Below are 21,709 nucleotides of genomic sequence, written 5' to 3'. Positions count from 1 at the left end.
GGTGCGCACATTTGACACTGACATCAACCACGGAAAAATAATATCCTACTGTGAATGTTTATCCATGGGTCTCACATACAACATTGATTGAGGAGACAAGCTTTACTTTTGTTTTTCTCTTTTCTTCCAAGTGTAGTATGTTAATAAGAGCCATGTTAGGTGTTTGAACATTTGTATGGGACAGTACAGAGTGAATTAAAATCAAATAAAGTAGTGACTTAAAAAACAAGGGACAGAATGCCATAAACAAACGACAATGGACAAAGATCTAAGTTTGAAAATAAATACTTTTTTTCCCTCTCCGTAAAAAAAGAACAAACTGAACAATATTGGTTTGTCTTTTTTTGTCCAAGGTAGCTAGTCCAATTCTCACTGAGCGGCACTGAGAAAAGAATGGACGATATTCTTGTTTAATGGGCATGCAGTCCACAGGAAAACAGGCCCCTGATAAAATCCCGCCGAGCAGTATCCATTCAGTTGTCGGTTGCTGGGTTAAAGAGGGTAACGCTGACATCCATGTGTGCAGAAGAGCAAGAGCATCCATGGGACAGAGTGCTCAGGGAAGCCTTCAGCCTGACTGGACCACCAGCTCTCCATCTCCCTCTCTTCATCCCTCGCTCTGTCTAACTCTCTTTAAGCCACATAGTTGTATTGGTTGGGGTTTTCCTTGTCGCGCTCCATGTAATCTCTGTCAATGAGGGACTCTATTCTCTTCTTTAGGTCAGCAGGCTGTTGAGAAAGTGAGTGTCAGCAAACAGAAAATCTCAAAATTACAGTCCACTCTGAAGTGCTTGGAAATGTACTTGGATCATACATGAGTTTTCCTAAAGCCTCGTAGCTAACAAGGCACTTTCTCTCAGCCACCAAGTCACACAGTAAACTGGTCTCAGAGCATTTCATATTATTCTGTACATATATCCGAGACACTCCATTTAGTATGATATGTTCTGTTTGGTAACATAAGACAAATGGTTACTTAAGGCAAAAACAAAAGGAGGTTGGTTGGGGTGGATGGGTCTCCGGGGATATCGTCGGACGGGGCCACAGTGTCCCCAGGTGGCTAGGGTCAGTCTGTTATATCTGGTGTAATTCTCCTGTCTTATCTGGTGTCCTGTATGAATTTAAGTATGCCCCCTCTAATCTCTGAGGATCTGAGCCCTAGGACCATGCCTCAGGACTACCTGTCCTGATGACTCCTGGCTGTCCCCAGTCCACCTGGTTGTGCTGCTACTCCAGTTTCAACTGTTCTGCCTGCGGCTATGGAACCCTGACCTGCTCACCAGACGTGCTACCTTGTCCTGGTGTTTTTGATTCTCTCTCCCTCTACCACACCTGCTGTCTCGACCTCTGAATGACCCTGCTGGTCATCTATGAACAGCTTGAAGAACAATCTGGCCTTAATGGCCATGAACTATCTCCACCCGGCACAGCCAGAAGAGGACTGACCACCCCTCAGAGCCTGGTTCCGCTCTAGGTTTCTTCCTAGGTTCCTGCCTTTCTAGGAAGTCTGTCCTAGCCACAGTGCTTCTACATCTGGATTGCTTGCTGTTAGTGGTTTTAACGTGGGGTTTCTGTTTTTACTAACCCTTCCCCTAACTCGCCCCTTGGGCGGCAGGTAGCCTAGTGGTTAGAGCTTTGGACTAGTAACCGAAAGGTTGCAAGATCGAATTCCCGAGCTGACAAGGTAAAAATCTGTCGTTCTGCCCCTGAACAAGGCAGTTAACCCACTGTTCCTAGGCAGTCATTGAAAATAAGAATTTGTTCTTAACTGACTTGCCTAGTTAAATAAAGGTAAAAAACCAAACTCCTAAACTTAACCCTAACCCAGCTAACATTAGTGAGCTAGCTAACCTTAGCCACCTAGATATATTTAGTGAGCTAGCTAACCTTAGCCACTTAGATATATTTCTTAACATATCATACGATTTGTAAATTCGTTACATTTTACAAATTCTTAACATATTGTACATTTTGCAAATTCGTAACATATTGTAGATTTCGCAAATTCTTAACATTTAATTTGAATTGTAATTCGTAACATATCATACGAAATGGGTGATGGACATCCACAAATAATAAATACCATACAAAACGTAACATATAATACTTAATGGAGTGTTAGACTTGCATACAGAATAATACAAAATGCTCTGAGACCAGGTTATGCACAGAGACCGGAGTAACAATTGCAAAATGTATGTTGGAAGGTCAGTCTGTGTAAATAAAGTACCACGTTCGCTACAATGCTTTCGGAAAACTTCCCCTCTGAGTGAGTAGACTTCTTGCACACAAGGTCATGTGTTTCACACATGTTTGTTCTTCGTTCACTCACCTTGACAGGGAACTTGAGCTGGTTGTAGAGTTCTGACACCAACAGGTTGTGGCCCAGGGTCTTCCTCATCTTCATGATCCTGACGATGGCGGCGTCGATCTGATACTGCCGGTCCTGGTAGACTCGTTCCGTGGTGCTGGCTTGCTCCTCCACCTACCAAGGACAATCCACCAAATGAATGAGTGGCTAATACCCCCCCGCCCACCCATTTTCCTTTTCTTTACAGATAGACAGTACAGATATAATCAAATGGGTGAGATTGATGAAGTAGCTCAGTTAGTAGGGCATGGCACTGCCAACGCCAGGATAGTGGGTTCAATTCCCGGGACCACTTATAAGTAAAATGTATATAGGTGAAGTCGGAAGTTTACATACACTTCGGTTGGAGTCATTAAAACAAATTTTTCAACCACTCCACAAATTTCTTGTTAACAAACTATAGTTTTGGCAAGTCAGTTAGGATATCTGCTTTGTGCATGACACAAGTAATTTTTCCAACAATTGTTTACAGACAGATTATTTCACTGTATCACAATTCCAGTGGGTCAGAAGTTTACATACACTAAGTTGACTGTGCCTTTAAACAGCTTGGAAACTTCCAGAAAATAATGTCATGGCTTTAGAAGCTTCTGATAGGCTAATTGACATCATTTGAGTCAATTGGAGGTGTACCTGTGGATGTATTTCAAGGCCTACCTTCAAACTCAGTGCCTCTTTGCTTGACATCATGGGAAAATCAAAAGAAGACCTCAGAAAATAATTGTAGACCTCCACAAGTCTGGTTCATCCTTGGGAGCAACTTCCAAACACCTGAAGGTACCACGTTCATCTGTACAAACAATAGTACGCAAGTATAAACACCATGGGACCACGCAGCCGTCATTCTGCTCAGGAAGGAGATAAGTTCTATCTCCTAGAGATCAATGTACTTTGGTGCGAAAAGTGCAAATCAATCCCAGAACAACAGCAAAGGACCTTGTGAAGATGCTGGAGGAAACGGGTACAAAATTATCTATATCCACAGTAAAATGAGTCCAATATCGACATAACCTGAAAGGCCGCTCAACACGAAGAAGCCACTGCTCCAAAACAGCCATAAAAAAGCCAGACTACGGATTGCAACTGCACATGGGGACAAAGATGGTACTTTTTGGAGAAATGTCCTCTGGTCTGATGAAACAAAAATAGAACTGTTTGGCCATAATGACCATCGTTATGTTTGGAGGAAAAAGGGGGAGGCTTGCAAGCCGAAGAACACCATCCCAACTGTGAAGCATGGGGGTGGCAGCATCATGTTGTGGGGGTGCTTTACTGCAGGAGGGACTGGTGCACTTCACAAAATAGATGGCATCATGAGGMAGGAAAATTATGTGGATARWWTMYAYSKAKKWRTRKAYYKKWRKYMRKYGYAYMTTAAAGCTTGGTCACAAATGGATCTTCCAAATGGACAATGACCCCAAGCATACTTCCAAATTTGTGGCAAAATGGCTTAAGGACAACAAAGTCAAGGTATTGGAGTGGCCATCACAAAGCCCTGACCTCAATCCTATAGAAAATTTCTGGGCAGAACTGAAAAAGCGTGTGCAAGCAAGGAGGCCTACAAACCTGACTCAGTTACATCAGCTCTGTCTGGAGGAATAGGCCAAAATTCACCCAACTTATTGTGGGAAGCTTGTGGAAGGCTCCTTGAACTTTTGACCCAAGTTAAACAATTTTAAAGGCAATGCTACCAAATACTAATTGAGTGTATGTAAACTTCTGACCCACTGGGAATGTGATGAAAGAAATAAAATCTAAAATAAATAATTCTCTCTACTATTATTCTGGCATTTCACATTCTTAAAATAAAGTGGTGATCCTAACTGACCTAAGACAGGGAATTTTTACTGGGATTAAATGTATTTGGCTCAGGTGTATGTAAACTTCTGACTTCAACTCTACATGACTAAGTGGCTTAGGAAAAAAAGAGTCTGCTAAATGGCATATATTATTATTATGACATAGTGGAGAGTAGCAGACTTGGGAACACCCGCCTCTTAAGGGGCAATGCATAGTTCAGAAAGATTAGTGCTAGAACTAGACCGGACTGAGACTCATATTCCCATCTAAATAGCATTCGGACATATTCATTATGCACTAAAACGAACAGGCAGGGACTACCTGTCCAATAAAAACATGACAAATATTTCCTCCTAATGACTACAGCCCTGCTGAGAAAGAGAATGTACCGTTTCTTTCATCTGGATCTGGTTGATCTTGATCCTGAAGAGTTTGTGTTTGAAGTCATCGTTACACGAGAACTTGTCTCCGTCCTCCACGTCTTTGCTTTTGGGGACTTTGTGGATGACGCGCGCCTTGCCACACGCCAACGACTGCAGGGTACGCCGCAGCTCGCCATCCTCTGCACACACATCTCACTTTAGGTCAACGCAAACTCAAACCAAAAAGACTGGGCAAAAGCTTGTGGTTCAATCAAATAGAAAAGATGATAGTGATAATAATTGATACAGTTTAAGCAACATGTCTGAAAATGTCTCAAGAGGACTGCTATATTTGATCCATTAGGATTTGTGTCATGACTGAGTACATTGTGATCATACAGACCTATTCCTGTAGCTAGCTTGATCTCCTCTAAGGTGAATTCCTCTCCTTCATTGAACATGAGCAGCACTAGTGTCTGAAACAGGGATACCTGAAGCTCCTTTTTGCCCTGTTTGTGGAAAAGGAAAAGTTATCACAATGAATTTCTGCCTAACATACTAGATTAATAAATATTACTAGCTACTGTACCTCTTTAAATTCAGCTTTTAAAACACAATGGCCTAATGTCGACTGCCACTGTAGCTTTCTGCCACTGTGCTTGCCGAGGTAAAACGTCTTGAAAATCTCCTGCAGCCGCACCATCTGGCCAAGAAGGAGTGTTAAAATAATCATAGACAATGACTATGGCTTTGTCCCAAATTGCACCTTATTCCCTATATAGTTCCCTTGTCAAAAGTACTGCACTTTAAAAAAAGGTAACAGGGTACCATGTGTGACATAAACCAAATGTATTACATAGCAGGTCATAAAATAACAGAGAGCCTGAAGGGTTTGATATTTACACTAACCTCTGGGAGCAGATGGACCTCCATTGGGACGTAGGTGGGCCAGTATCCCATGGTGAGGATGTTCACCGTCAGCTCAATGTTACCAGGGAGGTTTTGACACTATGTAATAGGAAAAGGGAGAAACAAACCAACCAATCAATGGTGTCTAATGAGACAAATCTAGGCTAATAATTCTAAAGTTCTTTGTGAAAATATTGCCACAACAACTGGCAAAGATATAATTATTATAATTATATATATATATATATATTTTTTTTTTTACATATGGATAGCTGACTGCATAACATCTTTGATACTGTTGTCCTAAAACAGAGATGGACAAAAGCATGTGTACCTGTTTGAACTGCACCATGATGTCCTTGGAAAGCTCCATGTCCTTGAACATGCCTTCCAGCTTGCTGGTGAATGCCGCTCCACATTCTAAAGAAAGGACCAAGGTTACGAGTCCCTAGCCTCATTCAGTATCACATGCTTCATAGTTGTTGGTCAAAGTTCTATGTGTACAGTTAATAGTAGTAGCTAGTGATGGGGGGGGGGCGGTTGATATAGTTAAATACTGCAATATTATATTGATACTTTGACTCAAAAGTTTTTTTTTGTATAAAATAATACATAAACACATATATACAACATATACTGATATATATTAATGACACACACCTACCTTGACTTTTTCCACATTTTGATACATTACAGCCTTATTCTAAAATGTATTCAAATGTTTTTTTCCCCCTCATCAATCTACACACAATAGCCCATAATGACAAAGCAAAAACAGGTTTTTGAAATCGTGGCAAATTTAGATAAAAAAAAACTGATATTACATTTGCATACACTAACATTGAAGTCATTAAAACACATTTTTCAACCACTCCACAAATTTCTTGTTAACAAACTATAGTTTTGGCAAGTTGGTTAGGACATCTATTTTGTGCATGACAAGTCATTTTTCCAACAATTGTTTACAGACAGATTATTTCACTTATAATTCACTGTATCACAATTCCAGTGGGTCAATTGGAGGTGTACCTGTGGATGTATTTCAAGGCCTACCTTCAAACTCAGTGCCTCTTTGCGTGATATCATGGGAAAATCAAAAGAAATGAGCCAAAACCTCAGGGGAAAAAAATTGTAGACCTCCACAAGTCTGGTTCATCCTTGAGAGCAATTTCCAAACGCATGAAGGTACCACGTTCATCTGTACAAACAATAGTACGCAAGTATAAACACCATGGGACCACGCAGCCGTCATACCGCTCAGGAAGAAGACGCGTTCTGTCTCCTAGAGACGAACGTAATTTGGTGCGAAAAGTGCAAATCAAATCCCAGAACAACAGCAAAGGACCTTGTGAAGATGCTGGAGGAAACAGGTACAAAAGTATCTATATCCACAGTAAAACGAGTCCTATATCGACATAACCTGAAAGGCCGCACCATCGCAACCGTGAAGCACGGGGGTGGCAGCATCATGTTGTGGGGGTACTTTGCTGCAGGAGGGACTGGTACACTTCACAAAATTCTTCCAAATGGACAATGACCCCAAGCATACTTCCAAAGTTGTGGCAAAATGGCTTAAGGACAACAAAGTCAAGGTATTAGAGTGGCCATCACAAAGCCCTGACCTCAATCCTATAGAACATTTGAGGTCAGAACTAAAAAAGTGTGTGCGAGCAAGGAGGTCTACAAACCTGACTCAGTTACATCAGCTCTGTCCGGAGGAATGGGCCAAAATTCACCCAATTTATTGTGGGAAGCTTGTGGAAGGCCACCCGAAATGTATGACCCAAGTTAAACAATTTAAAGGCAATGCTACCAAACACTAATTGAGTGTATGTAAACTTCTGGCCCACTGGGAATGTGATGAAAGAAATTAAAGCTGAAATAAATAATTATCTACTATTATTCTGACATTTCACAATCTTAAAATAAAGTGGTGATCCTAACTGACCTAGAACAGGGAATTCTTACTGGGATTAAATGTCAGGAGTTTAGAAAAACTGAGTTTAAATGTATTTGGCTAAGGTGTATGTAAACTTCTGACTTCAACTGTAAGTATTCAGACCCTTTACTAAGTATTTTGTTGAAGCACCTTTGGCAGCGATTACAGCCTCAAGTCTTATTGGGTATGACGCTACAAGCTTGGCACACCTGTATTTGGAGAGTTTCTCCCATTCTTTTCTGCAGATCCTCTCAAGCTCTGGTCAGGTTGGATGGGGAGCGTCATTGCACAGCAATTTTCAGGTCTCCAGAGATGTTCGATTGGGTTCAAGTCAAGGCTCTGGCTGGGCCACTCAAGGACATTTAAAGACTTGTCCCGAAGCCACTCCTGAGTTGTCTTGGCTGTGTGCTTAGGGTCGTTGTCCTGTTGGAAGGTGAACCTTCACCCCAGTCGGAGGTCCTGAGAGCTCTGGAGCAGGTTTTCATCAAGGATCTCTCTGTACTTTGCTCCATTCATCTTTGCCTCGATCCTGACTAGTCTCCCAGTCTCTGCCGCTGAAAAACATCCCCACAGCATGATGCTGCCACCACCATGCTTCACCGTAGGGATGGTACTGGCCAGGTGATGAGTGGTGTCTGGTTTCCTCTAGACGCAATGATTGGCATTCAGGCCAAAGAGTTCAATCTTGGTTTCATCAGACCAGAGAATCTTGTTTCTCATGGTTTGAGAGGCCTTTAGGTGATTTTGGCAAACTCCAAGCGGGCTGTCATGTGCCTTTTACTGAGGAGTGGCTTCCATCTGGCCACTCTACCATAAAGGCCTGATTGGTGGAGTGTTGCAGAGATGGTTGTCCTTCTGGAAGGTTCTTCTATTTCCAGAGTTCATCTGTGGAGCTCTGTCAGAGTGACAATCGGGTTCTTGGTCACCTCCCTGACCAAGGCCCTTCTCCCCCGATTGCTCAGTTTGGCCAGACGGCCAGCTCTAAGAAGAGTCTTGGTGGTTCCAAACTTCTTCCATTTAAGGCTGTGTTCTTGGCGACTTTCAATGCTGCAGAAATGTTTTGGTACCCTTCCTCAGATCTGTGCCTAGACACTGTCTCGGAGCTCTACGGACAATTCCTTCGACCTCACGGCTTGGTTTTGGCTCTGACATGCACTGTTAACTGTGGGACCTCATATAGATAGCTGTGTGCCTTTCCAAATCATGTCCAATCAATTGAATTTACCACATGTGGACTCCAATCAAGTTGTAGAAACATCTCAAGGATGATCAATGGAAACAGGATGCTCCGGAGCTCAATTTCAAGCCTCATAGCAAAGGGTCTGAATTCTTATGTAAATAAGGTATTTCTGTTTTTATAAAAGTGGAAAAAATAAAAACCTGTTTTCACTTAGTCCAAAAAATGTATTTAAATACATTTTAGAATAATCAAATTGTATTTGTCACATGCGCTGAATACAACAGGTGTAGTAGACCTTACCATAAAATGCTTACTTCTAAGCCCTTAACCAACAAAGCAGTTAAGAAAATATAGTTACAAAATATTTACCAAATTAAAATAAAAAAAATTTAAATAATAAAGTTACAATAAAATAACAATAACGAGGCTATATACAGGGTGTGCCGGTACCGAGTCAATGTGAAGGTACAGGTTAGTCGAGGTAATTTGTACAAGTAGGTAGGGGTACGTAACAAAACGTGGAAAAAGCGAAGGGGTCTGAATACTTTCCAAATGCACACACATACACACGTCAAAAGTTTGAACACACCTACTCGTTCAAGGGTTTTTCTTTATTTGTACTATTTTCTACATTGTAGAATAATAGTGAAGACATCAAAACTGTGAAATAACACATAGAATCATGTAGTAAGCAAAAAAAAGTGTTAAATCTAAATATATCAAAGTAGCCACCCTTTGCCTTGATGACAGCTTTGCACACTCTTGGCATTCGCTCAACCAGCTTCATGAGGTAGTCACCTGGAATGCATTTCAATTAATAGGTGTGCCTTGTAAAAAGCTCATTTGTGGAATTTCTTTCCTTCTTAACGCGTTTGAGCCAATCAGTTGTGTTGTGACAAGGTAGGGGGGTATACAAAAGATAACCCTATTTGGTAAAATACAAAATACATATTATGGCAAGAACAGCTCAAATAAGCAAAGAACGACAGTCCATCATTACTTTACGACATGAAGGTCAGTCAATCTGGAAAATTTCAAGAACATTGAAAGTTTCTTCAAGTGCAGTCGCAAAAACCATCAAGCACTATGATGAAACTGGCTCTCATGAGGACCACCACAGGAAAGTAAGACCCAGAGTTACCTCTGCTGCAGAGGATAAGTTCATTAGAATTACCAGCCTCAGAAACTGCAGCCCAAATAAATGCTTCACAGAGGTCAAATAATAGACACATCTCAACATAAACTGTTCAGAGGAGACTGCGTAAAATCAGGCCTTCATGGTCGAATTGCTGCAAAGAAGCCACTACTAAAAGACACCAATAAGAAGAAGAGACTTGCTTAGAACAGTGGAAATCCGTCCTTTGGTCCGATGAGTCCAAATTTGAGATTTTTGGTTCCAAGCGCCGTGTCTTTGTGAGATGCAGAGTAAGTGAACGGATGATCTCCGCATGTGTGGTTCCCACCGTGAAGCATGGAGGAGGTGTGATGGTGGCTGTTGGTGACACTGTCTGATTTATTTAGAATTCAAGGCACACTTAACCAGCATGGCTACCACAGCATTCTGCAGCGATACTCCATCCCATCTGGTTTGCGCTTAGTGGGACTATCAATTGTTTTTCAACAGGACAATGACCCAACACACCTCCAGGCTGTGTAAGGGCTATTTGACCAAGAAGGAGAGTGATGGAGTGCTGCATCAGATGACCTGGCTTCCACAATCACCCGACATCAAAACAATTGAGATGGTTTGGGATGAGATGGACCGCAGAGTGAAGGAAAAGCAGCCAACAGGTCCTCAGCATATGTGGGAACTCCTTCAAGACTGTTGGAAAAGCATTCCAGGTGAAGCTGGTTGAGAGAATGCCAAGAGTGTGCAAAGCTGTCATCAAGGCAAAGGGTGGCTATTTGAAGAATCTCAAATATAAAATATATTTTGATTTGGTTAACACTTTTTTGGTTACTACATGATTCCATGTGTTATTTCATAGATTTGATGTCTTTACTACAATGTAGAAAATAGTAAAAAATTAAGAAAAACCCTTGAATGAGTAGGTGTGTCCAAACTTTTGACTGGTACTGAATATAGTTTTTAAATAGTGAGCCAACATGTTTCCAGGACTTATATTTACATGACTGATCAAAACTAATCTTCTCATACTCTCTCATGTCTCTCTGCAGCAAGTAAATTGAACCTGTTGCATGGGGTGGAAAACGCCAGAGCACCAGTTTTTACACGCTGAAATTGCAAACTAACCTGTGTTTGGCACTACCACCGCCGTACCGCCAACCGAAGATAGAACCCATATAGTGAGCAATATGTTTGGAACATCAATTCACAATACATATAGAATCGTGAGAATTGCAATACATATCGTATCGGCACCTAAGTATTGTGATATCATTCCCAGTCCTAGTGGTGTATTCTGACGTAGACAGTGGTGTGGGATTGTGCGTTTGAGCATTTGATTGAGCTTGCCTGAAGTGTCGGATGGGTGAGGGTGGGTTGAGCACCTTTCCATTGCATCAGTCAATCAAGCACAGCCATTATTTGGAAAATGTATACTATTTGAACCCAGGTCTGATGGGGAACCCACTGACCATGTTTCAGTTTCGACAGCATGGACTTCTCGGCATCCACGGAGGCACTCTTTCCCACCAGCAACCTCTTGGCCAGATCTTTCTTGTAGAAGGCCTCAAAAACATCTTTTCCTATTCAAGAATTCAAAAAGGTGAGTATGAAGTTAAAGTACAAAGACAGACTTCAACAGGCTTCTAAGAGACCTGTCAAAGAGCAGACGAAAGTTAGAAGGACCTGGAAGTAGATGATGGTTTGGCGAAATATGTTGAGACCACATGACCATAAATGAATATGTTGGGACCACATGACCATAAATTAATATGTTGGGACCACATGACCATAAATTAATATGTTGGAACCACATTACCATAAATAAATCGGAAGATGATCATGATCTTGTCCAACATCTTCTCCAGCTCCTCGTCCGTGGCCTCCTTGTTTCCCGCCCTCAGCTTCCAATCCACGTGTTTTGCTACAAAATACAACCATGTGTCGTTTTATTTACATTTTTGTAGTTTACTTGTAAAAAACCTGGAATAGAATTTTTGCTTAATAGCTTTATTCTGAAGCTTTAAACTGCACACAAACGTCTATGAACGAAGACAATTTGAAAAGATGAGTTCTCTTTCAGTCAGTTCACTCGTTGTAGTGCTATCGTTATCATGTTTCCCCATAGCGATCATCATGAGATACCAACCAATGAGCTCAGCAGGTTTGTTTGTCCTCTTGTTGATGAAGGTCTCGAAGGCTTCCTTCATGGCATTGACAAACTTCTCATTCTTCATGAAGCAGATGTGGATGATGTGGTCCACCTTGTCCTTGAAGTCCAGCAGCTCCTGTACCATAGTCTTATCCTTCTCAGGGTTAATGACCATCGTACTTCCAAAGGCCTGTGTGATGTTGGTAGAGGTGTCAAGGGTTGCTTTAGGTTATATACAATACAAATGAATGTACTTGAAGGAAGTATCCCCACACCTTCAAAAAGTGAATTAGTAAGAGTAAATTACAGATTCGGGCTATTGATGTTTTCAAGCATACCTTGATGTACTCGATCCAGTGCTGTAGGAGGACTAGCACGCCCCCTCTCACCCGACTGAAGAGCTGATAGAGAAGACACAAGTCCTGGATTCTGTTCTCATCTAGCAGGTGATTCAAGCCTGGAGATGGAAAATAGTAGTTTAGTTTAAGGTATTTAGTGACAGTTTAGTTCATGTTACTAAACAAAAAACAGTCAATATCTTTTTGTTTTTAATATTTGATGTTCTCATCATGTGATAAGTGATATGACAATAGCATCGTTATTTTTTTTACTCTTAAAATGTCATCCATTGTAAGCAAACTAATACCCCAGTGTGGTAAGTCTGTAGTCTCTGAAATATACCTTTCTGCAGTGTTGCAGTGAGATGTTCACCCAGTAGTTGCTTTTCCACAGTGGCAATGAGAGGTTTTCTGAAAAAAGAACACGGGAGAGGGAGGAAATGAGGAGTCAAATCTCTCTTTTTTCATCCTTTATATTTAGACAGGTAGATCCCGTTGAGACCGGTGCCAAGGCAGCAGCAAATCAAAAATGAATTACGTCAAATGTGGAACTGAAAACAGATGACACCAATACTGATGGACTCTTGGAAGACTAACCCCTTCTATTCTAACAAAAAATACTCACTGTGTGCTCTGGTCTAGATACGTGATGACTCTGTCCGCTTCCTCCTCTAAGCGTTTGTTGACGTGATGGAGATAATCTGGGACCTGACGAGATATTCAAGAAGTGATCAGATTAAACCATCAAGCAGCTGCTAAATCATTTGGGATACGAAGTCAAAAGCAACCTATCCTTACAGGGTCAGGCAAACATCTAGTGCCATGTAAAACCACTCCACATATCACATATTTCCTTTACCAGAAGTAACTGTAAGATGACTCAAGACTCTAAATGCTAGCCATGTCCCAGATCTGTTTGTGCTGTATAGCCAAACAATAAATTTTACTGTCAAACATGACGATCATTGGAGTTGGCAAAAGAGCAAGAACAGACCGTGCCAATTTCTATGATCATTGTCAAGTTTTGGCAGTACAATGTCATGTTTGGCTATACAGCACAAACAGATCTGGAACCAGGCTATCAAAATGTGGCCTCCAGTCAGACTCAGAATATTCTAATTTATGATGACATAGGGCTCTGAGGTCTGGAGTACAGTCAGTGGTGTTGCACTGCCCGGGGGTATAAATCACCTCTCTCTCCTGCATCAGCCTCTGTCCCTCAGCGGCATACAGACGATTAGTCTCCTCCAAAAAGCGCTGCTCAAAGGAGTCCTGATAAATCTGTCAGGAGAAGGGAGAACATTGGGTGTCATTAAAGCCATTTCTTAAGTGGGGGAGGTGATAGTACATCACCTCAAATCCCGACGCGGGTGTTGTTGATCGCAAATAACACAGCTGACAAACACCCCATGATGTCTTAGACACAGCAGTGTCGGAGATTTGGTATTTATTAGGATCCACATTAGCTGCTGCAAAAGCATCAGCTACTCTTCCTGGGGTCCACATGAAACATGACATAATACAGAACATTATTAGTCAAGGTTTGAACTGCATACATTTATAACATCACACACAGCCTACAAATCAGTACATACACAATATCTACACTACCGGTCAAAAGTTTTAGAACACCTACTCATTCAAGGGTTTTCTTTATGTTTTAATATTTTCTACATTGTAGAATAATAGTGAAGACATCAAGACTATGAAATAACACATATGAAATCATGTAGTAACCAAAATAGGAATGGAAGAGCTGTCATCAAGGTAAAGGGTGGCTATTTGAAGAATCTCAAATATATTTTGATTTGTTTAACACTTTTTTGGTTACTACATGATTCCATGTGTTATTTCATAGTTTCGATGTCTTCACCATTGTAGAAAAGAGTAAAAAAGAAAAGAAAAACACTTGAATGAGTAGGTGTTCTAAAACTTTTGACCGGTTGTGTAGGTCTAATACATCACAGTCGGAATTGCAATACAAGATATATAAAATGGCCGTGTCTCTCCACAGTCTCTTTGTGCAGTAAGGTGTCCTTTTATCTGTTTTTTTAAAACTGGTTATTTTGCTAGCTTGAGTTACCTGGGGTGTCAGAGTTCCATGTAATCATGGCTCTATTTAATACTGTGCATTTCCCAGCCTCTGTTCTGGAACTTGGGACTGTGAAGAGACCTCTGGTTACATGTCTTGTGTTGTACCGATGACTGACCGAACTGTGTGCCAACTGCTTGAACAGACAGCTCGGTACCGTCAACACATCAATACCTCTCACAAAGACCAATAGTGATGCAGTCAATCTCTCCTCAACTTTGAGCCAGGAGGGACTGACATGCATGTTACTGACACTTTCCGTCTGTGTTCATCTAAGTGCGATACGTGCTGCTTTGTTCTGGACCAACGTGCTGCTTTGTTCTGGACCAACTGCAATTGTCCTATGTCTTTCTTTGCAGCACATGACCACACAGCTGGGCAGTAGTCCAGTCTGGTCGACACGGATGTCAAGAAGGCAGAGCAATGCCCAATCATGGACAAACCTTTTCCCATTTTAGCAACCATTGAGTATGTTTTGACAATGAAAGCTTGCCATCTAGGGTTACACATAGCAGTTTAGTCTCCTCAACTTTCTCAATAGCCACATTATTCAATAATAGATCTAAACGAGGTTTAGCATTGAGCGAGTGATTTGTCCCAAAATATATGCTTTTAGTTTTTGAGATATTTAGCACCAGCCTATTGCAAGTCACCCATTCTAAAACTGACTGGAGCTCTATGTTAAGTGTCTCATTTATTTTACGGTTGCAGAGTCGTAAACAAATATTTTCGTCAGCATACATAGACACACAGCCTTTATTCAAGGTCAATGGAAGGTCATTTGTAAAAACAGAAAACAATAATAGCCCTAGCCGGCTGCCCTGCGGTACACCACACTCAATTGAATTTGCATGAGAGGCTTCCATTAACAAAAACCCTGTGTTCTATTAGATAGGTAACTCTCAATCCATAATAAAAGGCAGAGGATGCAAATCCATAACACCAACCTTTTTTCAACAATAGATTATGATCAATAACATCAAAAGCTGCACTGAAGTCTACAAACAGATCCCACATTCTTACTATACATGTCTTTCAGCCAATCATTAGTAATTTGTGTCAGTGCCGAGCATGTTGAGTACCCTTCCCTATAAGCATGCTGAAAGTTGTTCGTTTGTTTTCTGTAAAATAACTTTGTATTTGATCGAACAGAATTTTTTCCAAAAGTTTGCTGGTTGGTTGGCTGTTTGAAACATTAAAGAGTGCTCTGCTATTCTTGGGTAGCAAGAATAGCCTCCATTCATAAAAAAAAAAAAAAACTTTATTTAACTAGGCAAGTCAGTTAAGAACAAATTTTTATTTTCAATGACGGCCTATGAAAAGCAGGTTAACTGCCTTGTTCAGGGGCGGAACGACAGATTTTTACCTTGTCAGCTCGGGGATTTGATCTTGCAACCTTTCGGTTAATAGTCCAACGCTCTAACCACTAGGCTACCTGCCGCCCCAGTAGCCTGAGGGCACACACTAGGCTTAAATTGAAGATGTGGCAAACATGAGTCACAATGTATTCCGCAACCAATTTCAGCAAATGTACCATCCAGGTTTTTGGTACCTGGTAGTTTGTCCTTATAGATAGATAAAAACATTATTATATATTTTTTTTTAATAATCACTTCTTCCACACCCACTTTGTGGAACTCAAAACTACAATGATTGTCTTTCATTATTTGGTCCATTATGCATGAATATGAAGGCTCAGAATTTGTTGTGCATGCAAGTGTGCTAATCTTGTCAACAAAAAGTTAAAGTGATTGGCAATATCAAAGGGATATCATAGTGCAGGATCAACCCCTAGCCACCCTGCACATCTGGAAGAAATGGATAGCTACAAGAAACAGCTTTCATATACCTGTCCAATCCTTTCTGATCTAAACAAATGCTTAGGGGGTAGGGCAGGGGTTCCCAAATGTTTTTGGCCCAGGACCCCATTTTGATATCTGAAAATTCTCATGACCCAAACCATGTGAAAACAATAATGTAATTAACAACCTATGTTTACTTTTTTTATTTTATTTGGGGCTATGGCAGTCAATTTAAAACCATTCTAACAGTAATTCTGATTGTCTTCAACTCACTGTCACATACTGTTAATGTGTGGCTATGACAGTCAATTGCAAATGATTCCGACATAATCTCTCTTATCTCACCACCACTAATGAGATGGATGTGCTTGATGCATGTCGCGTCGGAGTTTCTCAGTCAGGGGCGTGGTCGACAGCGGTCACATCCAACCTGGGTCGATATTTGGTTTTAATGCAGTTGAGAGCACTGAATCCAGCTTCATACAGATATGAGCTGGTGAAAGGTAGCCTACCATGAGTTTTATGGTGCTTTCAAGACAACTGAGAACTCTGAAAAATACGAGGTCAAATCATGACGTCAGTGATCTTCTAGGCCATAAAGTCTATAAAAAGAGGCCTAAGTTCCCAACTAGGAATTCTGAGTTGGATGACCATTCAAAATTATTTTTCCCAGTCTGAGCTCGTTTCTTTCCGAGTTCCCAGTTGTCTTGAACACACTGAAGTCGGAGATTTCCGAGTTGTTTTGAACGCGACATTCTCAGAGGGAGACGGCAGGGCATTCCCTTTGAGTCAGGAACCAAAACTCCTCTGTAGTGACCCGTGAATGCGTTGTCTGCTGCATTCGAGCACATGACAGCTCGATCAACTGTTCGATTTCACTTACCGGCATGTCAACTGAGAGAGGATCACAGTCAAATGGATTGGGAAGTAGGTACCAAACTTCTCTTCCAATGAGAAAAATCTTTCCAACACTCCCCCTCTATAACCACCAAACCTCAGTGTGAAATAGAACATTGTCATGCTCTGATCCCATATTTTCACAGTTTTGTGAACACGTGTGCCTGCAGTGGATGTGGTTTGATGTAGTTTACAATCCAAGTTACCTGCTCCCATATACAGTATCTCAGCTCTTTTACCGCCAGTTTTTTTCAGTGTATCATACAATGTCCATATGGCAGAGGGAAACACATTCATAACTTGAGTGCAGAGGCCTGCCCGCCATACTGTAGATGGAGCCCCATCTGTGCAAAAGCCCACCATTCGATCCCAACATCCCCTATGTTGTTTCATGCTCAGGAATCGTGGGACAGAACAATACGTCCTCATGAATAGCATCCCCCGACAAAAGTCAACGCATGGGCATCTTGGCCCTCATGCCCATTTGGAAAGCATAAGCTGGGGAGTTTGAGTCAGTCAGACTTTCCTCTTGATTGCTAGCAATAGCATAAATTCTTTGTTTACCAGTTATCCGATATAGGTAATGATATTGAGTTTCTGTGCCTCCCCACACATTGTTTTTCACCATATCAATTGTCGCCGATAATATAAAAGTCTCTGCAATAGTGTGCGTAGCGGTCCTAGCCATTCACCATGGGATTGATTTAAGTGTTTCATGAGCTGAAATAAAAGATTCCCAAAATGTTCCATACATACAAAAAGGTTACTTCTCTAAAATATTTGTTTACATCCCTGTTAGTGAGCATTGATTAAACAACATGGTCATTACACAGGTGCACCTTGTGCTGGGGACAATAAAAGGCCACACAACACCAAAGAAGTCTCAAGTTGAGGGAGTGTGCAATTGGCATGCTGACTACAGGAATGTCCACCAGAGCTGTTGCCAGACAATTTACTGTTAATTTCTCTACCACAAGCTGTCTCCAACATCGTTTTAGAGAATTCGGCAGTATGTCCAACCGGCCTCACGACCCCAGACCACGTGTAGCCATACCAGCCCTAGACCTCCATGTACGGATCGTCTGAGACCAGCCACGCAGACAGCTGATGAAACTGAGGAGTATTTCTGTCTGTAATAAAGTGTTTGTGTGTGGAAACTAATCCTGGCTCCCAAGTGGGTGGGCCTATACCCTACCAGGCCCAGCCATGGCTGCGCCCCTGCCCAGTCATATAAAATCCATTGATTAGGGCCTAATTTATTTATTTCAATTGAATGATTTCCTTATATGAACTGTAAGTAAAATTGTTGAAATTGTTGCGTTTATTTCTATTCAGTATATTTTTGGTATATATTTTTTTCCTTCAGGATTTTGGAAATTCTCCTGCGACCCTATTTTCATCAGATGACCCCACATGGGGTCACGACCCCTAGTTTGGAAACCGCTGGGGTAGGGATAAGGGTTGATTCACCGGGTGAATAGGACAAGATATCCACTGAGTAGCCTTTCCCATGCCCTGTGTGAAGGGGCGGAGCCATACCTGCAGGTCAGAAAGCATGCTCAATAGGCTCCGCAGCAGGCTACGGTCAACGGTCTCGCCGCTGCGCTCCCTCTCGATGAGCAGCAGGATTCCGTCAATGGTCTTGCTCTGGACCTTCATGTCGCTGATAATGTAAAACCTAAACAACTCCAGGCCCATGTCCCTGAAGGGAAGAGGGGTGATATTAATATGAACCAAAGCCAATTACTATTGACAGAACACAGCTAGAAATAGAACAATGTTTCTACAACATTTTTATTTGAGGAGGAGAAACTCACCAGACTGACGGGAGCATTGAATTTTGTAAAACATAGGTGCGGTCCAAGAACAAAAATATACTTCTAATCATGATCTGTAAAAGAGGAAAGAAATCCTTTATAGGAAATTATTTGAATGAGATTGAATCAAATTACATCCTATCAAAAACAGAGTCCTAGACATACCATTTGTCTGCAGTGATCTTGCCAACACTTGTCTATTTTCTTCAGGAAGAGTGTACTGTCCAGTGCATCCGTGAGCACTGAGTTAAGGATGTAGCAGGTTTCATATGCATAACACAAAGCAGCAGCAGTGTCCTTTCAGTACACGTGATTAAAAGGACATGCATTCAATATCAACCTTTATAAGGACATGATTTCAGTTTCTGTAGTTCAAATGACAAAAGCTATCCCCTAGTAAATACTTGAACAAAAAAATTAGATTCATGAAAGCCTACATTGAGTGATCAAGGATTGAGCCGTGTCTAAACATATATTGAACCATCTTTCTAGTACCATCTATTTACACACACAGAAAAGGATATTCTCTGAATTGATCGATTTGTGCCTTGATGTGGTCTTCACACACAACCTGTAGTTGTTTGTAGAGCTTGGCTGATATCTTATGGGAGCAGAGGTTCTCCACAGCCTAAACAACAAACAGAAAGGAGAGTGCTTAAAGAGTTTATTACATTTCAGGGCTAAAACACCGATTATCTATGCATGTAATATCCTACAGAAGACACCACCACCAAGTAATCTAAACATCACATAACTCAACACAGCTATTAAACAGTGCAGACATATCACGCAAATTATTGTCAAGCTCTTTCGCAAGATACTGGCCTAGAGACATGAAGAAAAAAAGAGCTTGTTTGTTAAGACTGTGTTTAGCTTACTGACTGCGAAATCATAGGTTTGAATAAGAAGTCAAGGTCATAGGGGAGGAGGGCTTCCCATCTGTGGCCAATCATAATAATAACCACAACCACAGAGTAGTGTTCATTAGGGCAGGGAGCATAAAACATTTTGCATTGGTCAATGAAAACAATCACTTCTTATTAGACAAGTCCAGGTTTCATCACCATGTTTCAGTCCATTTTCTTCCGTTTAGTGCCAAATGCCATGTTATTTTTACTCGTCATTGTTATTTGTTAGTCACTGTGTATTTATTCTGTGTCACTATTTCTATTTATTATCTTTAGCTCTGCATTGTTGAAAAACAACCCGTAAGTAAGCATTTCACTGTTAGTCTACAAAGCATGTGACAAATAAAATATTATGTGACCATGACCCAGGGCTGTTCTGAAGGGAAATGAGGCAGGTGCAGCATTTTGAGGTACCTGGTAGAGCTCCTCAAGATTGTACTTGATTGAAATGCTGTTCTGAATGGCCTCGACCGCCTCCTTTAACTTTTGCCAGGTCTCGTGTGTGTAGTTCTCTGGCAATTTGGGCTTTTCTGTGAAGAAAATGAAAGAGACAGGGAAGCAGTTTGAGAACAGTAATTCTCTGATGTGTCATTCTTTTATCTGTACCACTGTTATTTTTTTTTTTATATACACATAATCAGTCTAACATCTATAAAAAATAACAATATTCAGACAAATGAGCTGCATCATGTCAGACATTTAAATAGTAGTGTATCATTGTGCATTTTATAACTAAGCAATAAGGCCCAAGGGGGTGTGGCATATGGCCAATATACCACAACCCCCCGAGGTGCCTTATTGCTATTATAAAGTAGTTACCAGTGTAATTAGAGCAGTAAAAATACATGTTTTGTCATACCCGTGGTATACGGTCTGATATACCATGGCTGTCAGCATTCAGGGCTCGAACCACCCATTTTATAATGACACATTCAACTGTAAAATATTTTAGGCAAGGCCAAGTAATTAACACAATTTTAAAAGAAACGTTCATTATAACGGACACATTGGATTACAGCATGCAATTCCTTGCATCCATCCATCACTTGAATGTTTTGAATATCACACTACCTTTGAAGTTCTTGATGACTAGTTTCTTTGCAGCGCCAGGTTTGCTGTTGGAGAAGGTAGTGGAGCCTGCCGTTTTCGTCAGCCCGTTTGCATGGTGCCCAACACCCCCAGCCAAAAAAACTGTTTTCATCTTGTTAGAAGAACACGATGCAGACGACTCCTCGGCCATTTTCACATCCAGTCCAATGAAATCTAATGAATCTTCAAACCTCAACTTCTTCTGAATGTGTTGCGGAGTGGAGGTGCAGGAGGAAGATGAATAATTTGTGGTTTTAGGAGATGAAGAGATTGAATCAATGTCTTCCCTCTCAGAACTGTTTATTTTCCTCTTCTTCGAAGACGTGATACTGCTGTCGTTATTTACATCTGAAGCTGCTGGTCTAGCCTCTTGGGTTGGCGGTGGGGGATTAGGGGAAGGTAAACCTATTGGAAACATGAAAAAATGAATACAAATTGTAATAGCTATAGCCAGTCTACTAATCATAAACCTCCAGATGTGCCGTGGGTCAACAAGTCGCGCTTCCAAGGTTTATCTTGCTATATTCCAACCGAGTCGTCCGGTCTTTTACAAGTATTTAGCTAAGAAGCAGACAATAAATTGCAAACTACAGCCCCTTTTGGACCAGCTCAATGACTTGGACCCTCTCTCTGTTCTTGTTATTTCTGCTGGCAGAATAAAGATGGTTGATTACTGCTTCCTATTGCTTGGCCTCTCTTTAATATCCACGTTGTGGAGCGGTAGTTAGTTTTGTCGGCATCCAATAGAGACTTATTTCTATCCGAAATATGTAATGTATCAAGTGTTAAATTGCCATAACACCTGGGAAGTTCAATATCAAAACGTACCTTCTACAAGCGATTCCATGACCTACCGGAAGTGCTTTACCCACATGTTACTGCTGCAAAAGTGGTTTCCACTAGTTAGCACAGCCATAAAATAAAATA

The 21,709-nt window shown here is 41.2% G+C and overlaps 1 protein-coding gene across 2 annotated transcripts; it reads right to left on the bottom strand.

The window, feature by feature from the left end:
* Nucleotides 1-53: 53 nt before the first annotated feature.
* Nucleotides 54-21,696, bottom strand: LOC111965865 (cullin-4B). Of its 2 annotated transcripts, XM_023990245.2 has the most exons (21): nucleotides 21,611-21,696; nucleotides 20,765-21,187; nucleotides 20,108-20,223; nucleotides 19,310-19,413; nucleotides 18,951-19,020; nucleotides 18,786-18,859; nucleotides 18,508-18,670; nucleotides 13,369-13,458; nucleotides 12,803-12,885; nucleotides 12,521-12,588; nucleotides 12,178-12,296; nucleotides 11,837-12,029; nucleotides 11,507-11,611; nucleotides 11,160-11,270; nucleotides 5,777-5,862; nucleotides 5,443-5,541; nucleotides 5,123-5,236; nucleotides 4,937-5,042; nucleotides 4,561-4,733; nucleotides 2,333-2,485; nucleotides 54-729 (listed from the first exon to the last, which is right to left on the bottom strand). In XM_023990245.2, the coding sequence occupies exons 1-21, from the start codon at nucleotides 21,627-21,629 to the stop codon at nucleotides 634-636; spliced, it is 2,565 nt and encodes an 854-aa protein (XP_023846013.1). In that variant the 5' UTR covers nucleotides 21,630-21,696; the 3' UTR covers nucleotides 54-633. The 2 variants fall into 2 exon arrangements, with proteins under 2 accessions (XP_023846013.1, XP_023846012.1); XM_023990244.2 differs by lacking the exon at nucleotides 21,611-21,696 and having other exon boundaries at nucleotides 20,765-21,346.
* Nucleotides 21,697-21,709: the final 13 nt, after the last annotated feature.

This window comes from Salvelinus sp. IW2-2015, linkage group LG6.2, assembly GCF_002910315.2.
Source record: "Salvelinus sp. IW2-2015 linkage group LG6.2, ASM291031v2, whole genome shotgun sequence".
NCBI classification, from domain to species: Eukaryota; Metazoa; Chordata; class Actinopteri; order Salmoniformes; family Salmonidae; genus Salvelinus; species Salvelinus sp. IW2-2015.
The sequence above is the reverse complement of the archived record's forward strand: the minus strand, read 5'-3'. Positions and strand labels throughout refer to the sequence as shown.